The 19518-nt window shown below is 39.2% G+C and overlaps 1 protein-coding gene across 5 annotated transcripts in view; it reads right to left on the bottom strand.

The window, feature by feature from the left end:
* Positions 1–205: 205 nt before the first annotated feature.
* The window catches only part of kif20bb (kinesin family member 20Bb), a 100335-nt gene continuing 81022 nt past the window's right edge, over positions 206–19518 (bottom strand). For 3 of the 5 annotated variants that reach the window (XM_072557791.1, XM_072557793.1, XM_072557792.1), the window contains 4 exons: positions 17388–17483; positions 8285–8420; positions 1201–1343; positions 206–525 (listed from right to left, as the gene is read on the bottom strand). In XM_072557791.1, the coding sequence (XP_072413892.1) occupies positions 442–525; positions 1201–1343; positions 8285–8420; positions 17388–17483 (459 nt within the window). In that variant the 3' untranslated portion in view covers positions 206–441. The remainder of the gene's footprint in view (positions 526–1200; positions 1344–8284; positions 8421–17387; positions 17484–19518) is intronic. The other 2 variants (XM_072557794.1, XM_072557795.1) reach the window with 2 other exon arrangements.

Raw genomic sequence — 19518 nt, 5'->3', positions numbered from 1 at the left:
ACATTGTAAACAGTCTAGGTCACACAGAGTTGAGGAAATGCACAGCTGGTGTGAAGGGGGACTACCTGGTAATAGCTACTTGGTCACAAGCTGCACAAAATTGCCTTTCCAGGAGAGATGCGAAGAGAATAATCCGATCCTCAAACCTCAAAAGGAAATACATGGTAAATGCATTTTTAAAAAAAATTCAATCAATTTTTCAATGATTATAAATCATCTGAATTCTCTTAATTATTTTTCCAGGTATTTATTGTTCCAACAGTTGTTCAGCATGGATTAGAGTTATTGATTTATATGCATTTAGAATATGTACATGTGCAATGTTAATCAAAAACACCAAACATAATACATACAGTCTCACAGATGAGACTTCCTCATATAAGTACAATGATTGCAATTTAAAAAAATATACAAACAACTTCATGTATATAAAGATGAAGGTCACTTTGTCATTTTAGCTGTTCTTGTACGTAATCGCCTCTTCATAATTGAATGATCACTTTCTTTTTCACTCATCTCTATTATCTGCAAATGTAAAGGGTTTAAATTCAACATAATGTAGTACAAGATTCTAGAATGCATTTTTTAAAGCAAAAAGCTTATTAGAATTTAACTTTCTCTGTCAATTACTACACCATAGTGCATATATGCCAGGGGTCTAAGCAGATTTTGCACAGTCCAAAATTAACAGTTGAGTCAGAGAAAGTCTGAAGTAGTCATAATGGGACTTGAAATATTAACTCTGCTTCTCTCTTCACAGCTGCCGCCAGACCTGTTGAGATTGTCTAGCATTTTGCGTGTTTGAGTCAGAGAAGGACCTGGCCTGCTATCAATTATAGATTTGGATCAGTCAATATCAACAATTTGTAATCAATACAGATTTTCTAATGCATCAAAAGGGTCCAAGAATACAATGAGTCACCAGTTCTTTAAAAAAAGATGATTGTGCTTTGGTACATAAGCTTTGTTTTGCAGTTAATCAATTTGAAACAGAAAAAAATTGCTTCCAAAACTACAATAAGTGATAGTTACACCTTCAACAAGATTCTAATGCAACTTCAAAATAATTTTTGATCTCTCGTCCATGAACAATTTTACAAATATACTATTCAAAATTCCACCTGAAAACATACTTAAGGCTTTTCTTCCAAAAAAAAATTTTAAAAAAGTGACTCATTTTTCAGTACATACTGTACTTACCGTTTGGGATGGGAAATTCACAGGTGATGATATATCTTGCTTGTACAGTTTCCTTCTTGATCTTTTGGGCCTTACTTCGTTATTACAAGAAGTTTCCATTTCTGGATGCTTGGGGGAACTTAATGTTTCCATTAACTTTTTGGCTGTAAATAAATGTAAACTTAAATAAACTGCAAGGCCTACAATCAGATATATATCTACTTAAATTTTTTTTGCATTCATGCAGGGAATGTGGGCTTTTCTAGCTATGCTGAATAGGTGGTGAGCTACAATATATAGTAACCCTTTCTCTTAACAGTTCGAACTGCTTTGTACACAATGGCCTGGATTTTCACTTGAATCAGATAGTTCATGTCAGGATATTAGTGCATCTGCCCTTTGAAAAAAATGTACCAGATAAACAGGACATTCATTTTCAGATCGTGGTGGGGGTGGCTGGGGGTCATTGGTTGTTCAAGCCTGCCTTAGTTCTCTTTAGATTCTTTGGTTCTGTTAAATTTTAGGCCCTCAGATCTTCAATCCCCACCTAATCTTCATGTCATGCATACCAATCCATGACCCCACAATGAGCAGAGCACTGGAGTCATGAGACACAAAGTGGAAAATTACACGGTCCTACAAAATTGACCTACATTTAAAAGATTTAAACTAGAAGAGTAAAATGTGTTCTTCCTCACTCTTGGCTAAAAATCTTAAATTTCTGTGCTCTGGTCCTTGTACTGTCAGGTAATGGGAACAGCTTTCTTCTGACAACTTTATCTAAGCCAGTCATAATCTGTGTTACTTTCTGCCCATTCTGCTGGTCTATGTCCTTTTTAGTTAATTGCTTAACCACACCTTCAGAAATTGATGCCGGCATTTTTAAAAATTGTACTCTACATTTAAATATCCAAAAATATTTCTATATTATCTTAATATATCTCAAAAAATGCAAAACTGAATCTTGGGCACACAACTATGTTCCATCCTCAATTCTCAATCTTCAAGTCAACTTTTCATCCATGCTTTCACTGGCCTATTAAACAAAACTAGAAACTGAAATTGCTGGAGAAACCCAGCAGGTCAGGCAGCATATGTGGAGAAAAAGCAGAGAGTTAACATTTCAGGTCCAGTGACCCTCTTCAGAGATGATTGTAGCTTGGAAAAAAAAGGTTGATACATGTACTGAAGTTGGAATGGGAGTAGGTAGGGACAAGAGAGACAGAGATAGACTGGGTTGTGTGTAATAGCAGCCCATGTGTTGACGAGGCTTGGTGTGTGGAGTTGGGGTAAATGAATGGGACAAGGTGCTGAGGCATAAAAGTATTGGAGATGATATGGAGTCCAGAAGGATGCAGGATCCCAAATGGTAAATGAATGCTATTCTTCCAGCTTGCACAGAGCCTCACTGGGGCACTGCAACAAGTGTGAGACTAAGGTGCTGACCAGGAAGTTCAGGGCCATTTTTGTGACAGCCAGTCAGTGTCCTGCAAGCCGTTACCAGTCTGCGCTTCATCTCCCCAATATGGAGGAGGTCACTTTGTGAGCAGAAATACAGTAGACTAGATTGAGTGAAGTGCAGGGAAATGACTGCTTCACCTGAAAAAGTGTGTCTGCGACCTTGAATAATGAAGGAGGATGGAGTAAATAGGCAGGTGTTAAACTTTCTGTGATTACAATAAATTAAATCAAAACTTGCAGTCATATACACTATGTACAGTGAAAAGCTTTGTTAACCAAGAAGTACAGGCAGGTCATAGCAAACAAGAATATAGAGGCCATAAGGTGCTTAGGCAGAGCAAGGCATACAAGGTTATGGTTGTACAGGAGATTCATAAAGCAAGATCAACATTATTTGAAGTTAGAAAAGTGCATTCAACAGTCTAACAGCAGCAGGGAAGAAGCTGTTCTTGAATAGGCTGGTGCTTGTGTTAAAGCTGCTATTTCTCCTGCCTGATGGAAGAGGTCAGAAGAGAGCATTACCAGGGCAGGAGGGGTTGTTGACGATATTGGCAGCCTTCCTAAGGTAATGTGAAGTGTGAATGTGGTTCATGAATGGAAGGTTGGCTTCACTGATGGTCTGGGCTGTGCACACAACTTTCTGAAGTTTCCTACAGTTCTGGGCACAGGAGTTGCCATACCAGGCTGTTCAGCACCCAGATAGAATGCTTTCTATGGTGCATCTGTAAAAGGTGGTGTGAGTCGTTATAGACATGCCAAATTTCCTAAGCCACCTGAAGAAGAAGGGGTGTTGCTGTGCCTTCTTGACCATTGCATCTACTTGGGAGGTCCAGGACAGATGGTCAGTTATTGTCACTCCTAGTATCTTGGCACTCTTGATTCTCTCCACCTCAGCTCAGAGAAGGTGCTATGGGGGTGCGAGAAGGTATCGGGAGTGGAGGAATTGAGCAAGGTATCCTGGAGGGAACGATCTCCCTTATTGGTCAGAGTATGGAGTACAGGTGTTGGGAAATCATGTTGTGGCTGTACAGGACAGTGGTTAGGCCATTGTTGGAATATTGCATGCAATTCTGGTCTCCTTCCTATCAGAAGGATGTTGTGAAACTTGAAAGGTTTCAGAAAACCCCAGACCATCAGTGAAGCCAACCTTCCATTCATGAACCACATTCACACTTCACATTACCTTAGGAAGGCTGCCAACATCGTCAACGACCCCTTCTGCCCTGGTAATGCTCTCTTCTGACCTCTTCCATCAGGCAGGAGAAATAGCAGCTTTAACACAGAAAAGACTGACAAGGATGCTGCCAGGGTTGGAGGATTTAAGCTATAGAGAGGTTAAATAGGCTAGGGCTGTTTTCCCTAGAGCATTGGAGGCTGAGGGGTGACCTTATAGAGGTTTAAAAGATTATGAGAGGCATGGATCGGATAAATAGACGAAGTCTTTCCTCTGGGTTGGGGGAGTCCAGAACTAGAGGGCATAAGTTTAGGGTGAGAGGGGAAAGATATGAAAGAGACCTAAGAGGCAACTTTTTCACACTGAGGGTGGTGCATGTATGGAATGAGCTGCCAGAGGAAGTGGTGGAGGTTAGTACAATTGCATAATTTTGGGCTCAGTGGTTAGCACTGCTGCCCTCACAGCGCTAGGGTCCCAGGTTCGATTCCAGCCTCAGGCGACTATGTGGAGTTTGCACATCCTCGCAGTGTCTGCGTGGTTTTCCTCCAGGTGCTCCGGTTTCCTCTCAGTCCAAAAATGTGCAGGTCAGGTGAGTTGGCCATGCTAAGTTGCCCATAGTGTTAGGTGCATCATTTAGAGGGAAATGGGACTGGGTGGGTTACTCTTCAGAGGGTCAGTGTGGACTTGTTGGGCCGAAGGGCCTGTTTCCACACTGTAGGGAATCTAATCTAGAGGCATCTGGATAGGTATATGAATAGGAAGGGATTGGAGGGATATGGGCCAGGTACTGGCAGGTGGGATTATATTGGGTTGGGATATCTGATCGGCATGTGTCTGTTTCCGTGCCATACATCTCTATAACTCTATCTCTGTGAAGGCTGTCAAGGGAGGGGAGGGGAAATGTCTGGTGGTAGCATTCAGCTGGAGGTGGCAGAAATAGCAGCCCCAAGACCACCCTCAAGGGAGATAGAAGTGTAAAAAGGGATATCACAACCATGGTAAAGAATCCACAAACTAGAAATTCTGAAACTGATGTAAAACATCAAAGAAAACTGCTGATGTAAGGGGAAAGAGACTGGACTTTTAGTTAAAAACGTAACTGTGGGAGTTGGTGGGTTTATAGTAGATATTGGTGGCCAGCTTATCCCAAGAAACAGAAATTTAAAAAAAAATTTATATATTACTTTGCAATGCTTTAAGATTCCTGCAACATCCATTGCATGCCCCCGCATGAACCTTGTAATTTTGAATTTTTGAAATAACAAGCATTTATGTGCTTTCTCCTCAATTAGCTCAGATTTCTCCAAACATTTCACCTTTGAAACTACGTAGGTGCAGTTCTAAGTTAGTTTCTTCAATAAATGGATTACGTTTGTCACTTTCCAATCTTCTGGCATATCCTCAAACATAGGGAAGTTTGGAACATTGACAAATGTTCCACAATCTCCAACCTTTTCCTTTAGCAATCTGCGATACAAACCATCAGGACCAGATGAAGTTTCCATCCAAATAAATTTAGCCTTCCCTGTACATCTTACCCATCAATGTTCATCCCACAGAATCAGAAATGACTAATACAAAAGGCAGAATCTGACCTCTCACATGTCCTCTGGCTCTATCATCTACTACCAATCTCCTAACTTTTCCCCCATATTCCTGGACACGATGACAATCCCAAAAAAAAATACAGTGCCCTCTTTAATACCTCAATTGAACCTGGCTCCATCACATTTCCAGGCAGTGCATTCCATATCCTACATAAATGTTTATTCACATCACATTAAGTCTGTGGCCTCTTGCTCTGGTTTCATTTACAAGCAGAAACAGCTTCACCCTGTTTATCCTATGCAGACTGCTCGTGATTTTGAAAACCTCAGTCAGATCTCCTCACAGCCTCTCCTCTCCAAGGAGGATGGTCCCAACTTCTTCAGTCTATCTTCATAGATGAAGTTTCTCATATCTGGAACCATTGTAGTAAATTGCTTCTGCACTGCGTCCAATGCATTTACATAATGCTATGATGTGGCACCCACAACAGAACACAATACTCTAAAATTGTTTCCAAAGGTTTCCCAATACCAAAGTTAAACTAACTGGTGTGTAATTGTTGGGATTAAAATCATTTTTGAACAAGATTGTAATGTTGGCACTTTCAGTCCAGGGAAGACTGAAATATTGTTAGGCTCAGTGCCTCCACAATTTCTCCTCACTTCTTTTAAAATCATTGGATGCATCTCATTGGATCTCAGTGCCTTAATCATTTCAGATGCCAATAATCTGAGATTACTTCTTAATTAATTTTGATCCCTTCCACTGAAAGTTTCTTTCTGTCATTATGGCCTGGGCAGCATCTTCCTCTTTTTGTAAAGAAAAAGTGTAAAATATTTATTTAGCATCTCAGCCTTGTCTAATGCTTCCAATCTATAAATCGCTTTGAGTCTCTAATCAACTTTAATCGCCCTTACTATTTATATGCCTATAGAAGACTTTGAAATTCTCCTGTATGTTATTATTTGTTTATCTTTTCTCATTATTTCCTCTTTGTTTTACTTACTTGCTTCTTAACCACCACCCCCAAACCTTTCGTATTCCTGTAAATGTTAAATTGTATTTTCTGCCTTTCACCAGTCATAAATATACATTTTCTTTCTAATGTTAGATTTCTACTTCCCTGGTCATCCAGGGAACTCTCATTTTGTTCACATTACTATTTGCATTAGAGGGAATATACCTCATCTGTACTTAGATCATCTGCTTCTCGAAGGTGGCTATTCATGAGACTAGTTCTTAGGATGAAGGAGTTGATTTACAAGAATAGCTAAACAGGTTATGCCTTTATTCTTCAGAATGAGGGCTGATCTTATTGAATCAGATTCTGAGGGGGCTTGCCAAAAGATAGATGTTGAGATGATGTTTCCACCAACGGGAATTCTTGAAATAGGACACATACTTGTAGATCAAGAGGACATTAATTTAAAACTGAGAATGTAAAGGGAGTTCTGATAGCGAATGTCTGGAATTCTCTTACCTCCATAGCAGTATGGGGTAAAGAAATTAAAGAGGAGGTAGATAAACAGAGTTGCGGGTTTTTGAAGAGTTGGTATGAAACAGTGTGGCAGATCAGCTCAAGGGGCCTACTTCTGCTCCCATTTTTGAGCTTTATGCTTCTGTCCAAAGAATCCCTCCCTCTCAAAGCTTGATTTGTTGCATCTTCTTTCTAATTTTGCTCAGGGAAGCTTCAGTAGCATGGTCACTGAACTAGTAATCCAGGCTCATCTTCATGGGACAAGGACTTGAATCCCACCTTAGCAGAGGATGAAATTTAGAAAAATCTGGAATTAAAACTAATGGCAACCACGTAACCTCTGTTGATCATAAAAACCCATCTGGCTCATTAATGTCCTTCAAGGAAGGAAAGCTGCCATCCTTACTGGTCTGCCACGCCAGACCTAAAGGAATGTGGTTGACTCTTAATGCCCCCAAGTAATAACTACTGGTCTAGCCAGCAACACCCAGTGAACAAAAACTTTGCCGTCTCAATTTTTTCAAAACTTCCTCTTTAGTTCCTAAAAGTCTGACGATAGGACCTCAAACTGCCCTAGGTCACTGGCACTAAAATGTACCAGTGCTGTTGGCTCATTCTACTTTAAGTCATTCTGGTTTGAAAACATGCAGTGAGAGATAGTATTCCCAAATGGAGTTTTCAATTGCAATTTAATATCTTTTAGCATTGCTGTGTCTCATTTCTTGATATTAACTGGAGGCATTCATTTGTACTTCAGGGAACTACATTTTATTTTTCAAAAGTATCTGGAGTGAATTTCTCAATTAAGCATATCAAAACCAGCAGATTTTGTTTTAAGTAGTAGGTGAAATGGGGGATGCTCATCTGTGCAGAAAAGGCCTATTTCTTGACTCTGTAGTGAATTTCAACTTTTGAGTTTTAGGTGTGCCTGCTGCAGACCTCTACATCAGGTAAAACAGAGGTCATTTGAAAGCCAACAAGAGAGGCATTGTTTGAAAAAGGTAACAAGCCAACATTGAGGCATTAAACCACTCAAAACCAACTCCACTGAAATGCCTTAAGGATACTTTGAAGGTAGCTTCCCTCTTTCGGTGCATCTCCACTGACTCATGATGGCTGACCAAAACGGGAAAGGATTAACTTTTTATAATATTTTAACATTTAAATTCTTCGTTCCAAAACAGAAATATTGAAATGGAGCTTAATTCCACTCTTTAACATAGAGATCAATGGGAACCTATGATTCACTTAAAAATGTCATTTTCAGAAACACAATCGCAACTTAAAATGAGGACTTGCTATGCAGTTTGGAAGCAAAATGCTATTTAGGACAAAGCTTTATTCTTGTCTAAAACTCCAGAAACAGGATTGTAATACATTTTTACTATTTGTTAAGTTAATATACATATTTTATCACAGCTTAGCATGTTACTGTGTAATTTTACCTTTGTTCTGTAGAATTGTTGGGGAGCTTTGCAATAAATCTCCAATTTTCTGCAGTGTTCCATCTTTCTTTTGGCGTGACCCAAAACTTGATATCGAGGCTTGTTTTCTTAGTTGACCAGCTGTACTTTTCACATTCTGAGATAACAAACTTCAATTGAGACAATGTTGCAATGCAAATTATACCCACAAAATTACCAATTTAAAATTTATAACAAATGCTGTGTAAAGGGTCCCTGATTTACAATTGATTGCACTTACGAACGCAATCTCAGATAAAGAAGTGTAACTTTAAAAAGACCTGATTTACAAATAGTTGCGTTATATTGTGTTGTGTTCTAGCTTGCGTACATACTCCAGAACGAAACCCATTGGCAACCAGAGGAATGCCTGTACACAAATTTGTCAGTATCTCTTGTCTTTCAAGAAATATTTTACCTTGTAAGATGATTTTACTGCAGGGATGACCTTATTTACACATTGGTGAAACTAAACTTTAGTGCAATATTTTTCACTGTGGTGGTTTCATTCTCAAAAAATGGACAGACCAAAAATATTTTAGCAAGTTCTTTTTTAGTAAAGTATTTTAAATATAGATAAATTTGTCAAATGTGCAATTCATTTTCTATTATTCAGGGATCTAAACAAACAACTCAACTGAAAAAAGCTAATTTTTCAAAAGGATGGTGATGGCCTAGTGGTATTATCGCTGAATTACTAACCCAGAAACCTTAGTAATATTCTTCAAACCAAGGTTCAAATCCCACCATGGCAAATGGCGGAACTTGAATTCAATACAAATCTGGAATTAAGTGTTTAACAATGACCATGAAACCATTGCCGATCATCAGGAAAAACCTATTTGGTTCATTAATATCCTTTGGGAAGGGAAAGTGCCACTTTTACCTGGTCTGGCCTACAATGGTTGACTTAACTACCCTCTGGGTAATTAGGGATGGGCCAACATTAGGGATAAATGTTGGCCCAGCCAGCAACACCTTTATCCAGTGAATAAATTAATATAGTAATACATTTGGACGCTCATTCAAGAAACTTTCATTTCCTTGCTTCAGAGATTTACCACAGTAATTCATTGGAAAATCCAGATATAGTTTCTCTAAAAGGCAGAGACTTTATGTACCAAGCAAAATGTGTTGTTGCATTTCTATACAATTTGAAAGTACATTCCCCTTAGATACAACCTGAATTGTGTGTTTGGATAGCAATATTTCCTTTCAGAGAGGTACAGTGCAACTGGACAGTAAAGGGGTGAAGAGTGTAGAGTTCCTGCTTAGCAGGGCTGCTATTAGCTATGCTGCTAAAGATAACTGAACCCCACGTGATCCATGTAATTGGGTCTCAGGGAAGTTCTAGAGTTATTCCATAACTGTGTAGTGAGGGGTCAGTGAACTCCTCTGACCAGTGAATGTTCTAAGAGAAGCAGCACTGCAACTAAAGTACAATATATGAGGACAGGGGAGTCTGTTGAGAAATGTGGGATTAACTTCAATGCATTCACTATTTGAAATGCCCTGTGGAATGTTTGATCATTTATTTTATCCATGCTTACCTTATGTCAAATTTGGAATCACAGAAGGTAAAACATTCAGTCCCCCTATTACACAGTCCACGTGTGCTGGTTAATCAATAATCTTATGTTTGTGTAAGTTTTATTTGTAAAAAAAATCAGTTACTCTTTGTTAACTAAAGAAATCTGTGACTTGTTCTTACTACCAAATCGGACACAATTGGAGATTTATATAAAATTGGCTACATCTCCAACCTGGTTGCATTTAAAATTTGTCATGTCAGGGGCGGAAGCGGAAGAAATCAGTGCAAACGTCCAATAAAGGTCATAGAACAGGTACTAGAAATGTACGAGTTAAAAGTATATTATATTATATTAAATCATAACAACATACATGTTGTGGCGAAGTGAACCAAGTTCCTTCCTACAAAGTGACAAAAATACCAGAAAATATTTGTAGCATAAAAAGACACTAAAATGCAAAAATAGGACTAATAAAAAGCCTAATAATTGCTCCACATTTGGACACACCTGGTTGGAAGTGAAGGTGAAGGTGAAGATCAACAACATGCAAATTGGATGCTCCCACCTTAATTCATGACTGAATCATAGACTATGCGTCAACCATGCTCTGGTTTCAGAAGAACAGGGGCCAAGCAGCATAAGAAAAACACAAGGTGAAATCAGTCCTCTGTTCATAATATCTGTCACTCTTAAGAGGAAAGCTGCACAAAGCTACAGCTGAATACTATCACTTTAATTTAAGGAAGGAAAATGGAACAGCTGCAGAACTCAAAACAACCGGCAAAAGTCATTTACAAAATACCATGCAATGACTGTAACAAACACTACATTGGACAGACAGGCAGAAAACTAGCCATCAGCATACACGAGCACCAACTAGCCACCAAAAGACATGACTCACTATCACTAGTATTCTTACATAGAAAGGAGGACACCATTTCGACTGGGACAACACATCCATCCTAGAACATGCTAAACAGAGACAGGAATTTCTAGAGGCCTGGTATTCAAACTGGAACTCCATCAATAAACACATTGATTTGAATCCCATTTACCAACCTTTAAGAAAAGAACTGGAAATGGCATCGCCCACCTTAAGAGACCAAGAAACATAAATAGAAAGCAGGATATGACACGAGAGCTTGACCAGAGGCTCACTGATATTACCTAGCATGGTGACAAAACATCTGCAAACAAACTTTCCAGCTTAGCGAGCAAACTTACAACCTGATCCTCAACCGGAGCTACAAGTTTTCTCAAAAATCACATAAATAGAAGAGTATTTCAAGGCCATTCTCAGGAGGTATGAGGAAGTGGAAGCCAGGGAGGTTAACTTCAGTCACTTGGCGTATGATGTGAATCATCAAATGGCTTTATGCAAGTAGTCAAAGTCAGTGTGTGCATTTCAAGGTGGCATCCTTTACCTATTTCTCAGGATACTCTCTGCATCACAATTCCATCACTCAACCATTAGCAGCCCTGGCATTCAAGACTTGCACCTAAAATTCAAATACTACCTCTCATCCACTCACATCAGTCTAAACTGCCAGCCTCACACTTATCTTTCATTGACTCCATAAAGTCCTAGCTATTCAGTTATGGTACATCACTTAAACATGCTGCACAGTGTCTTTCAACAGAGGGGAAAGAATATCAAAAGAGAAACATAATAGAATGCTGCAGTGTAAAACCAAATGGGGTACAATGCATCTTCTTAGTTCTTTGGAGAGGGCTCTGCAAAATGGAATGGACTGCAACATTATGGGATGTAGATGCTGCTGACAACTTAATGTTCACATTAAGTTGCTTCTCAACTCACAGCTCACTTTTATTCTGTTATTTCACACGATAAAGCAAACTATTGATGGGGCTCATCACCCAGACCTTACACTTTGCATGGTAGTGGTCTACCCACAATTCAAATTTTCCTACTGATCCAGATACATTATGCTGCAGAGGACATGATAGAAGACAAAGTTTGGTGGGAGAGTAAACTGATAAGAGGATGCAGAGATGCTTCAGTAGGATTTGGAAAAGTAGAGCAATTGGATAATGAAGTATTAATGTGAATATAAGGGAGGTTATCTCCTTTGGTAGCAAACAACAGGAAGATAGGTTATTATCTGAATGTTCTGAGAGAGGGGGAGGATTCAAGAAGACCTGGAGTACCCTTGTACACCAGTCACTGAAAGTAAGAATGCAAGTGCAGCGAACAGTGGAGAAGGCAAGTGGCATGTTGGCATTTATATTGAGGAGATTTAATTACAGGAGCAGGGATGTCTTGCTGCAATTGTACAGGCCCTTTGGCCCAAACTGGCTGGAGTATTATATGCAATTTTATAGAGTCAGGAGTTCTACAGCATGGAGACAGGCCCTTTGGCCCAAACTGGTCCATGCCAACCAAAACGTCCATTCACGCTAACCCCATTTCCCTGCACTTGTCTCATATTTTTCTAATCCTTTTCTATCCAAGTATTTGTCCAAATGTCTTTTAAATGTTGTTAATGTACCTGCCTCAACAACTTCCACTAATAACTCATTACATATGTATACCACCCTCTATGTTTCCCTTTAAACCTTAAACTGGTGCCTTCTACTCCTTGATTCCCCAACCCTGGAAGAAACAGAGTGCATTCATCGTATCCGTGCCTCTCATGATCTTATACACTTTGAGAAAGAGTGTAGGAGACTGAGGGGAGATCTAAAGAAAAAATCCTAGCTTGTCCAACCTCTCCCAATAACGCAGACCATTGAGTCCTGGCAACATCTTCGTGAATTTCTTCTGTACTCTTTCCAATTTAATAACATCCTTCGTAAAGCAAGTTGATCAAAACTGAACACAATACTCCAAGCGCGGCCTCACCAAAATCATGTATGAATGCAACATAACTTCCCAACTTGTATACTCAATGCCCTGATTGATGAATAAAATGAAAAAGAGTGGCTAAATAAATGTCGGTCCTTTAGGATCATGAGAAGGGGCATTTAGTTATGGGATATAATGAAATGGCCGAGACATTGAACAGGTATGTTGTATCAGTCTTCACAGTGGAGGACACTAATAATGTGCCAGTAATTGACAAAAAAAAATCATTCTTATGGAAGAGGCAGCATTGAGCAAGCTAATGGAGCTAAGGAAAGACAAGTCTCCTGGCCCTGATGGAATGTATCCCAGGGTACGAAAAGAGACGGTGGGAGAAATAGCAAGTGCTTCGGTGGTAATTTTCCAAAATTCGCTGGACTCTGGGACAGTCACAGCAGATTTGAAAACAGCAAATGTGACGCCACTGTTTAGAAAGGGAGGTAGACAAAAGATGGCAGATTATAGACCGGTTAGCTTAACCTCTATAGTGGGGAAGATGCTGGAGTCTATTGTCAAGGAAGAAAAAGCAAGGCATCTCGATAGAAATCGTCCCATTGGGCAGATGCAGCATGGGTTCATAAACAGCAGGGCATGCTTAACAAGTCTTATGGAATTCTATGAAGACATTACGAGCAAGGTGGACAATAGGTCCCAGTAGTAGATGTGGTGTATCTAGATTTCCAAAAGGTCTTCGGCATGGTACCACACAAGAGGCTGCTGCGTAAAATAAGGATGCATGGATTTAGGAGTAAAGTATTAGCATGGATATCGGATTGCTTGACTAACAGGAAGCAAAGATTGGGGATAAATGAGTGCCATTCTGGCTGGCAATCAATGACTAGTGGTGTGCCTCAGGGATCAGCGTTGGGACCGCAATTATTCACAATTTATATAAATGATTTGGTTTTGGGGACCACGTATAGTGTCATCTGCAAACTCTGACATGCTAAATTGAGTGGCAGAACAAAGTGTGCGGAAGACTGTGAAACTTTGCAGAGGACCATAAATACTTTGAATGAGTGGGCAAATGTCTGATAGATAGAATATAATGTTAATAAGTGTGAAGTCATACATTTTGGTAGGAGTAACAGTAAAAAGGATTATTATTTGAATGGTAAAAAGTTGCAGAGCGACCTGGGTGTCCTTGTGTATGAATTACAGAAGGTTGGTCTGTAGATACAACAAGTAATTAGGAAGGCAAATGGAATTTTGTCCTTCTTTGCTAAAGGGGTTGAGTTTAAAAGCAGAGAGGTTATATTGCAGCTCTACAGGGTGCTGGTGAAGTCACACCTTGAGTAGAGTATTGTGTGCAGTTTTGGTCTCCTTACTTGAGAAAGGATGTACTGGCACTGGAGAGGGTGCAGAGGAGATTCACCAGGTTGATTCCGGAGTTGAGGGCGTTGGCTTATGAGGAGAGACTGAGTAGATTGGGATTATATTCATTAGAATTCAGAAGAGGGAGGAATCTTATAAAAACATAAAATTATGAAGGGAATAAATAAGATAGAAGTAGAGAGGATGTTTCCATTTGGAGATGAAACTAGGACAAGAGGGCATAGCCTCAAGATTAGAGGGAGCAGATTTGGAACTGAAATGAGAAGGAACTTCTTCACTCAGGGTTGCAAATCTATGAAATTCCTTGCCCAGTGAAATAGCTGATGCTACTTCAGTAAACATTTTTAAAGCTTAGATATTTTTGAACAATAAAAGGAATTAAAGGATACAGTGAGAGCACATGTAAGTGGAACTGAGTCCACGAAAAGATCAGCCATAATTTTATTGAATGGTGGAGCAGGCTCAAAAAGGGCCGGACGGTCTACTCCTGCTCCTAGTTCTTATGTAGGCCAGTGTGCCAAACACCTTCTTCACTGTCCTGTCTGGTTGTGACTCCACATTGAGAAACATGTACCTGAACTCCAAGGCCCCTCTGTTTCACTACACTCCTTAATGTCCTACCATTCACTCAAACTTCTACCTTGATTTGACTTTCCAAAATGCAAGATCTCACACTTAGCTGTATTTAACTCCAATTGCCATTTCTTGGCCCACTTCCCCAGCTGATCAAGGTCCTGCTAAAATTTCGGATAACCTTCCTCACTGTCCGTGATACTTCCTATTTCAGTGTCATCTGCAAACTTACTAATCATGCCTTGTACATTCTCATTCAAATTAAAATTGATAAAAATAACAAACAGCAATGGATCCAGCACTGACCCGAGGCACTCCACTAGTCAGAGGCCTCCAGTCCAACAAGCATACTTCCACTATTACCCTCTGCTTCCCACCATCAACCCAATTTTTAATCTTATTTGCAAGCTCCCTCTGGATTCCACATGATCTAACCTTCCAGAGCAGCCTAGCACGTGGAATCTTATCAAAGGCTTTACCAAAATCCATATAGATTACATCTACCACCCTGTCCTCATCAACCTTCCCGGTCACTTCAAAGAACAAATTTGTGAGGCATGATCTCCCACACAAAGCCAAGCTGACTATTCCTAATCAAACATGGTCTTTCCAAAATGCATGCAAATCTTATCTCAGAATCTTCTCAATTAAATCACCCACAACAGAGTTTAGGTTTACTGGTCTGTAGTTCCCAAGTTTTCTTTGCAGCCCTTCTTGAATAATGGCACAACATTCGATACCATCTAGTTTTCCAAGACCTAACCCGTAGCTCACGATGTTGCAAAACTTTTAGCTAGGGCCCCTACAATTTCTTCTCTAGCGTCTTGCAGTGTTCTTGGATATATCTGGTCAGAACCAGGAGATGTATCCAGCTTTTTATATTCCAATACTGTGACTTGGACTCTCCCCAAGATATGACCACTAAGTTCCCCAAGTTCCCAAGTCGTTATGTTTTTCTTCACAGTAAACAGAGGAGAAATATTCATTGAGGACCTTGCCCATCTCCTGTGATTCTACGCATACACATCCACTTTGGCCCTTGAGGGATCCTGGGGTCCTATTCTATTTCTAGTTATTCTTTTTGCTTTAATATACTTACAGCCTCCTGAGATTCACCCTAATCTTCTCAGCCAACATCATCTCATGCCCCCTTTTCACCCTCCGATTTCTTCCTTCAATAAACACCTGTATTCCCTATATAATCTTGAAGGATTCCCTTGATCACAGCTGCCTGGACCTGAGCCATACCTCCTCTTTTTCCCGGTCAAAGCTTCAATATTTCTTGTCATCCATGGTTCCTTATTACTCTCCTTATCGGAGGAAAAATGTTCTGGCCATGAAGGGAATACAATGAAAGCTTACCAGACTGATTCTTGGGATGGCAGAAATAAGGTCTCCAAAATCTATCAAATTCTAAAAGGCCAAGAAACAGACCCTTCAGTCCAACTTGTCTATACCAACCAGATTTTCCAAACAAAACTAATCCCATTTGCCTGTGTTTGGCCCATATCCCTCTAAATCTTTCCCGGGGAGTTCAGAACCAAAGGTCATATTTGAAGGATATGGGGCAGATCATTTAGGATTGAGCTAAGGAGACATTTCTTCACCCACAGTGGGAAGCCAGTGGAATTTGCTACCATAGACAGCTGTTCAAACCAAAACATTAAATGTTTTCAAGAAAATGGAGAGGGAAATTGTTTTTAGGGTTAAAGGGACAAAAAGAGTATGGGAGAAAGTAGGCACAGGATACAGAGCTGGATGATCAGTCAAGACCATACTGATGGCAGACCAGGCTCCAAAAAAATAAAAAAGGGCTTCATGGCATACTCATACTCCTATTTTCTACTTTTCTATGTAAGGCCACAACCAGGCAGCAGACAGCGAAAGGGTGATGAAATGCATAGAGTCTGACAGGCCAACAGAATGTACATTATGATGTGTATTGGATCAGCCTGCTAGATATCCTCTTGCCATTGTCAAGTGGTAAAGAGTTGCACTTCAACTAGACAGAATCATCATGCAGAACCTGCTCTTCTAACACTTTAATTTCTTTGTAGACCCACAGGCACTGGAAAAATCAGTTGGAGCTTTTGACTGAATAGTCAACTTCCTTGTCATTCCTGTAAAAATGCAATACAGGAGCTTACCACAGCACCAGAAACACCTCAGAGTATTTTCAGAAACGATTTAAACATTGGTTTACATGCGCGATACCAAGCCTTTTAAGCATCAGTGCCTGGCCCCTCTTATAGCAGACTGGCTGTTCTTTGCTGAGAGACGTGCAAATGCATTGTAGTAATCTACTCAGCTAAATTTGTAAATAAAGTATCGCAGACTTGACTGCTGATGTAAAAATTATTTTATCATATCTGATACTTTTGACACAAACAGGGACCCCTACACGCGTACTGTTCCCAGAGACTCTTCGGGTATAAATTTCAACAATCATATTTTGCAAAAACTTTACATTTCTGGGAGATGGTGTTGCATGCTCGCAGACCTCCACTGCTACAATTCATGACAGAGTACACCAACATCTAACAGTCACACCAGCATTGTATCTACAAATGTGCCAACACTTAACTGAGTAGCTCAGTAATTGATAATGCCTAGGAGTACTAACAGACCACTCTGACTCAATCCAAAAGGACATGCTAGATTGTTGACACAGCAACAGGACAATAAGACAAAATTGCATATTAATTGACTCGAAAACTTAAGAGTCTAATGCAAATTATACCCTCTTAATTTATTAAAAATAAGTAATAATGGAAAGACTAACCTCTTCTGCCATGCTGGTGTCAGCAAGAAAAGTCAGAGGAGTGTTGCATACCCTTCTAGAAACAATTGCATTTTTCAAGTTTTCACAATCAATCTTCTAAATGCAAAAGGAAATGAAAAGTATCCATAAGCCTAAATTCAAATTACTTTGGAAGAACACCAACAGCCATTAGCAAATAATGCAACATAATTACAAGCACAAGTCTGTGGAATGAAGAAACTATATTTAATCCTGAAAGAAGTTATATTTCAAAGTATAATTTCTAGGTGCGCAACCGTGAAGTTAGTCTCAGGGTGGAGAATGTGGTGCTGGAAAAGCATGGCCAGTCAGGCAGCATCCGAAGAGCAGGAAAATCAATGTTTCAGGCATAAGCCCTTCATCAGGAAATTTCCTGCTCCTCAGATGCTGCCTGACCAGCTGTGCTTTACCAGTACCACACTTTCAACTCTGATCTCCAGCATATGCAGTCTTTACTTTCTCCTCCGTGAAGTTAATCTAGCAATTGTCAAAAGCATTTACCACTCAATACAGGTGTATATACTGCATCTGTGGATTGTGGAAGATCTGTGACTGAAATTAGATTTTTTTCTCACAGTAATGGTCTAATCTTATTGAAAAAGTACTGTCAGTTTTACTTATTTGGAATCAAAATACTGTAGAAAGAAGGTGATCGTAAGTTAATAGAAATACTATATAACAACTTCTATCAGCTTTAATTGTTCTGATAATGTACTCCACAATAATGTCAGTTTTAATGACAAATCTGTAATTGTTCTACAGGTTAAACAGAACAGAAATCTTAAATGGTTACATTTGAGATCTGAATTACCTCTCCTATTTTTATTTAGGAGCATAAATATTGAAACACCCTTTGAATAATCAATTTTCAAATTTCAATGCTTTTTAAAAATTGCTAATGCCCAGATAGGTAGTTAAACATTTGCACGCTATATTAACTCTAGTTGAATGGGTTTTGATCAAAACTCTTGCCCACTGTTTCCAAGTCACACCAGTGGAGCACTACATATCAACCAAAACAAGTGTTTGTAGCAAGATATTAATAAAATTGTTCATATTTTTCAGCACACAATGCTCTCAACTCTAGCGCTCAGATTAGGTTTCTTCTTAAAGCCTGGTTTCCTCATGTCTTCTTTACAAATAATTGTTATGTTTCTCTCACAGAGTATTTTTACGCCCTAAAAGCATGTGATTTGCCACTGTCACTTTCAACATGTAGCACCTTAGGTCCTGGTTTTCCTCACTCCCTCATTATTTTCTTTATTTGCTTTCTATCAGTCATTTTTCAGGCATGAACAGTTCAATTTCAAGTTCTCTCACTGGGCTTTCCTTCTAGAAAATTAAAACAGGAAATAAATTTTTAGAAGGAAAAAAGAACATTGAAAAAAAAGTGAGCGGAATCTTCAGTATGTTTTTTTTATTACCCAAAACTTAGATCATCTTCCATTGTCAAAATACAGGAAGGGGAACAGTGTGCACAGATGACTACATAGGTAGTGGGCAAAAGGTCCATGCTAACAAACGAGAGGTTTTTGTTAATGCTGGAATAGTTATAAATGCAGTTAATGGAACAGCTGTAGAATAAATGTGACTATATCTCCAAACATCAGTAATTATTTTGAGCATATAGTTGATTCTCCAGACTAAATTTATTGTTTGAATTCCAGGATATTTGATGAAACAGTCACATTCCTTACCCAAAAGTGTTCTATTTAGTAAGAGTGAACTAGACCATTTACATAAAATGTTTGCTTATATTAAATGACAAGAACTGTAGATGAACCTTGAAATTATTTGATTTTAAGTTTGATTTATTGCTGTCACATGTATTGAGACACAGTAAAAAGTGTCTATGATAGCCATTTGCTTCATTACCATTTTAACCAAACAGTTAAAACGTTTAACCCCAGCTATCCTGATCTACTTTCTTTCTATTTGAAAATCCCAAGATCTCACTCTTCATGGACTCTTCCCAACATCACAAGCTCTAGATATCGCTTGGTGTATGGCAAATATTAAAAATAAGATTTGCCAGAATACGAAGGCTGATTTATGTAATTTGTTCTCAAATTTGACTAATCAGTAGGGCAAAAGGGGACATGAAATAGCTTTG

The sequence above is a fragment of the Chiloscyllium punctatum genome, chromosome 38 (genome assembly GCF_047496795.1).
Source record: "Chiloscyllium punctatum isolate Juve2018m chromosome 38, sChiPun1.3, whole genome shotgun sequence".
Classification (NCBI taxonomy): Eukaryota; Metazoa; Chordata; class Chondrichthyes; order Orectolobiformes; family Hemiscylliidae; genus Chiloscyllium; species Chiloscyllium punctatum.
Note: the sequence above shows the minus strand (reverse complement) of the source record. Positions and strands in the feature narration are given on the sequence as shown.